This window comes from Myotis davidii, unplaced genomic scaffold (assembly GCF_000327345.1).
Source record: "Myotis davidii unplaced genomic scaffold, ASM32734v1 scaffold72, whole genome shotgun sequence".
NCBI classification, from domain to species: domain Eukaryota; kingdom Metazoa; phylum Chordata; class Mammalia; order Chiroptera; family Vespertilionidae; genus Myotis; species Myotis davidii.
Window position 1 is genome coordinate 7,141,462 of NW_006284618.1, and position 7,683 is coordinate 7,149,144.

At 55.4% G+C, this 7,683-nt stretch overlaps 1 protein-coding gene across 2 annotated transcripts in view; it reads left to right on the top strand.

The window, feature by feature from the left end:
• Nucleotides 1-4,217, top strand: part of LOC102755229 (chromosome unknown open reading frame, human C10orf88) — a 6,947-nt gene extending 2,730 nt beyond the window's left edge. For both annotated transcript variants that reach the window (XM_006754944.2, XM_015557209.1), the window contains exons 3-5: nt 644-850; nt 3,133-3,587; nt 3,724-4,217. In XM_006754944.2, the coding sequence (XP_006755007.1) occupies nt 644-850; nt 3,133-3,587; nt 3,724-3,958 (897 nt within the window). In that variant the 3' untranslated portion in view covers nt 3,959-4,217. The remainder of the gene's footprint in view (nt 1-643; nt 851-3,132; nt 3,588-3,723) is intronic.
• Nucleotides 4,218-7,683: the final 3,466 nt, after the last annotated feature.

Genomic DNA, 7,683 nt, shown 5'->3' on the forward strand with positions numbered 1-7,683 from the left:
ACACACCCACACACACTCACACATACACATACACATGCAGGGTAGCAGATCCATCACTGCACACACACACACACATGCAGGGTAGCAGATCCATCACTGCACACATACACACACACACACACACACACACACACACACACACACACACCAAGGGAGAGTAGTAGCAGAGCCTTTGCTGAGCGCCTGTCTGTCTGAGTCTAGAGCCTGTTCCCTCTCACTGGGCGGCTGTGTTGTCCGGACCACAGGGAACGTGGTTTGGTTTAAAGTGTGGACGAAGTGGGGCAGCATAAAGCATTGCACAAAATTTACTATTTCAGCAAACACTGCCTGGGCTCTGGCCGACCCTGCTCTGTATTCATAATATTAAAGCAACTTGCAGTACATTAAGCGGACAGATTGCTATGGTTTATCTTTGATTCCTCATCTAAGTATGTAAAATGTCATTGTACGTGTGATTGTGTAGTTTAACATTTTTTATTTCAATGGTTCTGAGTAGTTTTTAGACTCTAACTATTCTAGCGAAACCTAAGTGAACTTTTAGACTCTTGACTGCTTCACTGTTACTTAGGTCACAGCAGGAAGTGACCGTAAGTAGCGATTGTTGTTCCATATTGTTCCTTTCCTAACTTCTGTTTTATGCCAGTTGCTCTCCTTTGGTGAAAAGCCGTGTGTGTTCGTCAGTAAAGTTGTGGTGCACGTGCGACCCGTCCCAGCAAAGTCTCCCACAAGCTCTCCTGCTCTGGGGTCCAGGGTGGACCTCGAGAGGGTCCACGCCATGGTGGAGGCCATGGGGTCCTCGCTGTCCCCTGGAGCTCAGCAGCTGATGAGTATGGTCAGGTTCCAGCAGCAGGTACGTGGAGGGGCTCTTTTCCAGACGCCTGTAAACGGTAAACGGTGGCTTTTTATAAGGACACTAGGGGCTCGCTGCACGAAACCATGCACGGGCAGGGTCCCTAGGCCTAGCCTGAGATCCGGGCCATCTTCCGCCCGCTCCCCAGTCCCCAGTCCTGCCCTGCCAGCACCACCCCGGTTCCCCCTGCCAGCACCACCCCGGTTCCCCCTGCCACCACCACCCCGGTTCCCCCTGCCAGCACCACCCTGGTTCCCCTTGTCACCACCACCCCAGTTCCCCTTGGTTCCCCTTCGTTCCCCGTTGGCCATGCAGCGATCGGAGCCTGTGGGCTTGGGGGAGGGACCGAGAGGTGGTCAATGCACCTCATAGCGACTGGTCAATTGGTCGTCCTGGTCGTTACGCAGTTACGGTCGCTGGCCTTTCATTATATAGGATGGAGCGATTTAAACTTTCCTTTGCACTTTTATTATTGACGTGACCTGTCATTCCTTACTGATGGAAAATAGCGCTGTGTAGATCTAGTCTCTGGAAAAAGCAGAGGTCACAGCTCTCCAGGAGCTCCTTCCCTCCCTCCCTCATTCCGCTCATGTTGATGAGCAGCTGCTCAGGGACTGAGGCCCTGCTGGCGCCGGGAGCCGCTCCAGGCCGGGTCCCTGCAGCCTGTCGTCAAGGGGCTCCCGAGTCCCGGGCCCTGGGGCCGTGGGAGGGCGGGAGCCGAGGAAGAGGAGAGGAAGTGTGACGTTTGCTCACTTTTAAGCTCAGTTGCCCACACTGTTTTTGTTGCCCTGACTTTTCACACCTTTTTCCCATAAAATCATTGTAATGAAACCTCCAGAGCCAGGGGAGCAGGATGCGGCTAGGACGGCAGAGTGCATTTGTCGGCCGTGTGTCAAGGTTTGGGGTGTTCGTTTGTTGGTTTAATTCCAAACGTCACGTGGCTCCTTTGCCGTGGATTCAGGCCTTTCAGAAGGACAGTGAGTGAATCAGTGCTCCCCCCCTGCAGCACCCTCTTCCCCACCTGCGGTGACTCCTCCTGGCGGGTTCTCTGCCTGTGGACCGCTTACGAGTCCTCCCACCCGGCACGTGTGTTGTCACCTGCTTTCCCCACGCCGGGCTAACTCATTACATATGGGGACGTGTGGGGAGCCCCCGGGGGAAGAAAGGAGACCCCAAAACTGGGGCCAATGAAAGACGTCCTCCCGGGGGCGTCTGTCGTAACGGAGCGATTCCTGCAGGACAGGCTGGTTCTCTGGGAGTGCTAGGTGTTAGCACAGGGTCTGCGGAATGACCCCTGGAAAAAGCCGTGTGAGCCGGGGCACCCCTCACTGCGTGTAAACCTGGGTGTTCCATGAGCAGGCCTCCTCTCTGTGGATGGTGTGAGCAGGCTGTTTGGGGCCTTTGGGTGAACGTGGGCGGGGCCCGTCCTGAGGGCCCTGGGCTGTGAGGTCCCAGCCGCTCCCTGCTTTGCTGGTGCCTGCGGTTACTGGTTTTTGAAAGTTTACTTTTTATCTCCTGTGCTTGAAGTTCAGAATTGCAGGCTCTGTGCTTGCGTTAGCGATGTGGGATGATGGGGTGGGACTCTGTATCAAAGTGCCTGCGTATAGTTGTCATTTCATGTTACTGAGGGACGGGCCCCGTTTGCTGGGAGAAAATATATTCAGTTGAGTTGAGGACCCAAAACATAATCTATTGGCCTACAAACGACTGAGGCAGACGGAGCTCAAAAGGAGCTCTTGTTCGTCACGGAACGTCTAGACGTTGCAGGCATCACAGATTTCCCACTGCACAAGCGGGAAGTATGGGCGCCTCCAGCCGGGCGTCTCCATGCCTGTGGGTCCTGGGACATCCCCAGGTTGGCGACCACGTGGGAAGTGACAGGTGATACTTAATTCTGTGGACACTACCCCTTCCTGTGCCTCGGTGGAGAGCCCACGTTTACTTCCATGAGTCAGGAAGGAACTATTAACTCTGCCCGTGCAGTTGTAGTAAGTGTGCTGGTATTTGTTTTCGCATTTTCTTGAGGAAAACCCACAGTCAAGGGATGACAAGCCCGGACTGGAATCGGGTCGCCGGGGCGCATCCTGGTTCCCACTCACCAGCTGTGCGGCCTTGGCCGGGCGACGTTGAACCTGGTCCCCTCAGCTGCTGGTGCAGTCATGGTGGCTGCCTGCATAGGGCTGTGTCGGGGACCCAGTGGAGAATGCCCGGGGCCTGATTCTAAATTACCGCAAACTTCCTCTGGTCATTGCTGTTCACAGCCCTATTCCCTGTTCCCTCAGCGCTGCATTCCCCTGGGGGAGCAGCTGCAGGCGGTTCTGGGGAGCGCTGCCTCCAGGCGGATGCTGGGCCTGTGGGCCCCGGCGCCCTCGGGAACCTGCGACAGGCCAACCTGCGCACCTGTGCCTCTCAGAGCCGGGCTGACTTCGGGACGCGGGACAGAAGACGTGACAGCTCCCGGGGAGGAGAACGCACGGCCCCCCGGAGGAGGGAACCCCGCACCCCTGGGAGAGTGGGACACTGCGCCCCAGAGCCATCCTCTCCCGGGGAGCGACCTTCAGCTCGCAGCGGCGTCTTCCTTACCAAAGAGGCCGAGTGACAGCCCCGCGGCCCCTGCCCCCGAGCTGCTGCCCCTCCTGCAGGACGTGTGCGGGCAGGTGCGCCGGCTCCGTGGGGCTCAGAGCGCCGCGTGGCCGGGACACGTCCCCACGCCCAGCGAAGGCGGCCTTGGTGGTGGGTAAGTCTTTGCCTACGGACTCAGAGCAGTGCGGGGCTGCAGGGGAAGCAGCAGGCTGTGTGCTGCTGCTGGCTGTCTAGTGGCTTTTGTTGCCGTTTGGAGGTCAGGGTCATGTTTGGTCTTTCATTCCCTTTAGGATGGGAGAGCCGCCCGCCTGCTCCTACTTGGAAAAGATTCTGTGTAAGAACCTGGAGCTGATGGAGCGGAGGCTGACGGACTACCTGGACGAGCGGCTGCGCGCCCTGCAGGAGCACGTGGATGGCAAGGTGGCGCTGCTGGCGCACCTGCTGCAGAGCCCCGGCTCCCCGCCCCCGGGGCTGCCGCTCACGCGCTACGACTCTGGAGACAGACTCTCCAACGGAGAGAGATAGGCGCTCCGTGCGCCGTGCATGCAGATGTTTATTACCTATTTATTACCACGCGACCCAAAGCTCCCACCCGTGTCGATGTCATTGGAGGATCAGCATCCTACTTGCATCAAGTGACCTCAGCGTTCATTCCCTGTGCTTGTGACGTGAACCCCGGCTGCATGAGTGGGTGACCTTCCCTGAGCTTGTGACGTGGCCTCGTGCCACACCTGAGAGTGGATGACCTTCTGTGAGCTTGCGACGTGCCCCCCCTGCCACACCTGAGAGTGGATGACCTCACGTGAGCTTGCGACGTGACCTCGTCCCACACCTGAGAGTGGATGACCTTCCCTGAGCTTGCGACGTGACCCTCCTGCCACCCCTGAGAGTGGATGACCTTCCCTGAGCTTGCGACGTGACCCTCCTGCCACCCCTGAGAGTGGATGACCTTCCCTGAGCTTGCGACGTGACCCTCCTGCCACCCCTGAGAGTGGATGACCTTCCCTGAGCTTGCGACGTGACCCTCCTGCCACCCCTGAGAGTGGATGACCTTCCCTGAGCTTGCGACGTGACCCTCCTGCCACCCCTGAGAGTGGATGACCTTCCCTGAGCTTGCGACGTGACCCTCCTGCCACCCCTGAGAGTGGATGACCTTCCCTGAGCTTGCGACGTGACCCTCCTGCCACCCCTGAGAGTGGATGACCTTCCCTGAGCTTGCGACGTGACCCTCCTGCCACCCCTGAGAGTGGATGACCTTCCCTGAGCTTGCGACGTGACCCTCCTGCCACCCCTGAGAGTGGATGACCTTCCCTGAGCTTGCGACGTGACCCTCCTGCCACCCCTGAGAGTGGATGACCTTCCCTGAGCTTGCGACGTGACCCTCCTGCCACCCCTGAGAGTGGATGACCTTCCCTGAGCTTGCGACGTGACCCTCCTGCCACCCCTGAGAGTGGATGACCTTCCCTGAGCTTGCGACGTGACCCTCCTGCCACACCTGAGAGTGGATGACCTTCCCTGAGCTTGCGACGTGACCCTCCTGCCACCCCTGAGAGTGGATGACCTTCCCTGAGCTTGCGACGTGACCCTCCTGCCACCCCTGAGAGTGGATGACCTTCCCTGAGCTTGCGACGTGACCCTCCTGCCACCCCTGAGAGTGGATGACCTTCCCTGAGCTTGCGACGTGACCCTCCTGCCACCCCTGAGAGTGGATGACCTTCCCTGAGCTTGCGACGTGACCCTCCTGCCACCCCTGAGAGTGGATGACCTTCCGTGAGCTTGCGACGTGACCCTCCTGCCACACCTGAGAGTGGATGACCTTCCCTGAGCTTGTGACGTGACCTCGTGCCACACCTGAGAGTGGATGACTTTCCCTGTGCTTGTGACGTAAACCCCGTGCCCGAGTGTGAGCGTGATCTCCTCAGGAGTTATTTTTGTTTGCAGAGTTCATACTTCTGTGTTTAAATCTTCAAAATATTTAAGGATTTCTACTATAGTTCTTTGGTGTGTATTGTGTATGTATTTGAAGTATGCACTGTTTTAATTTATGTAAAGACCTTATATTTTAGGGATATGGGGAAAATGGTTAGAGTATTTGGGGTTTTCTTTTCCTAATTGATTGTTCTGGAAAACCAGGTACTCAAGACTTGCAGCCTTTAATTTCATATCACGGGTTATATTTTATATTTTCTCAGTAAGATATTAGTTGTGTTTGGCATTTGTAACATTAGTGTCCATCAGGGCCATTCGTTTTATGTTCGTTCTTATTGTAGCTGTAGAAGGAAAGTAAAATCAAAACTGGCCTCTTTGTCAGAATTATTTTAGATTTAGTGGTTGATGCAAAACGAGAGACTATTGTGCTGTCCCTCCCCCGCGGAAAGCGGGGACCCTCCTTGCCGAGCTGATGCCGTGTCCTCCCAGAGCCTGTGCTGGGTGTGAGCGACGAGGCTCGCACTGGGCAAGGCGTGTATCGGGCAGAAGGCCGTTCTCTGTGGTGGCCTCGCGTCAGAAAGCGTAACCATTGCATGTGCCGAAGGTGATGTATTTGCATCTAAAAATAATTGGTCCACTCTGGAAACTCAGTAAAATGGGAAGTGAAGGGGATAATGTTCTGGACACGTTGTCCCAGCACCAGCCAGGCCTATAGGTGCCCAGTAAGTGTTCGTTTTCTCTCCCTCTTTCTGCTCTTCTGTTCTGTCTCCTTAAACAGGAAGAATGGCAGGTGTCCCTACATCATTACTGTCCCAGTAAATGTGAAAGTCCCTCTCCCCTCCCCTCGGCTGTCTTGGTGCTGAAGGGCCGTCACATTCAGTCAGCACAGTCGTGTGCACAGAACGCTGAGGGCTCACTCTGAGGAGTGGCATCCTTGGGTGGTTTCATCCTTGTGTGAACAGGATAGTGCACCTCCACACGCCTGGACGGTACCGCCTGCTACACGCCTGGGCTCCATGGTCCAGCCTGTGGCCCCTGGCTACACGCCTGCACAGCGTGTTCCTGTGCAAAACAACACGAGATGAAACCAAGCACGAGAGAATGATGCAGTCAAGAGATTTAGTAAACAACATGCATGAGGCTGCTGCCCACATGACATGGCTGCTGTTTTGTATCCAGCTCTCTTTAAAGTAGAAAGAACACATCCTAAAATAATGATTGCAAGTATAATACAGGCCCAGCCGGCATGCTCAGTGCTTGGGCGTGGACCCAGGAACCAAGAAGTCACTGTTGGATTACCAGTTCAGGGCACAGGCCTGGGTTGCAGGTTGATCCCCTGTGTGGGACTTGCAGGAGGTAGCAGATCCATGATTCTCATCATTGATGTTTCTATGTCTCCCTCCCCGTTTCTCTCTGAAATCAATAAAAATATATTAAATAAATAAGTATAGAAAACCAAGATGGCGGCATAGGTAAACACCTGAAATTGCTGCCTCGAACAACCACTTCAAAAATACAACTAAAAGACAAAACGGACATCATCCAGAACCACAGGAAGGCTGGCTGAGTGGAAATTCTACAACTAGAAGGAAAGAGAAAAGCACACTGAGACTCAGAGGAGGTGCGGAAGTAAAGTACAGAGTTACGGAGGCGCACGCGTGGAAAGGACTGGCAACGGAGAATGCAGTTGTCTTTTTCAATCGGGAGGGAGTCTCAAGCTCCCAATGGCTCTTAACTCCAGTTCCGGGCGAGTCTCTGGGGACCCAGACTCATACGGGGAGAAACTGGACTGTCTGGCAGTGGGCAGAACTCGAAGGCGGCTTTCTCTCAGAGGTGCTTGCCATGACTACTGGGACACTGAGACCTTGGGCCTCTTAGGGTAGGACTGAGGACAAGCCATAGCTGCCTTCTCTGCCCTGTTGATTCCCAGAGACCCCGCCCCACCCAAGCTTCGAGCAGAGGCTTTTGCATATGAATGCCCTGGCCCTTTGAGATCTAAAATTACCTAAAAAACTGAACCTGGGTCAGTGAGACCCAGAACATCCAAGAGAAGGCTCAAGGCCCCACAGCAGCTTGCATTGCTTCACAGCTGGGCCTCATCTGGGCACCTCCAAACCCCAAACAAGAGGAATCTGTAGATCTCTCCATAGCTCCTGCTGGGTAGCCTCAGGGAGATGCTAAATTAGCACCTCTTTAGAGATCCAAGAGCTCGTGTACCCAGAGGTCAGAGTGGGACCATCCAGATTACAACTCCTCAGATCCATAAGGGACACACTCAGGGGGCAGACTCAGTGAGCACCAAAGCCCCACTGAAGCAAGAC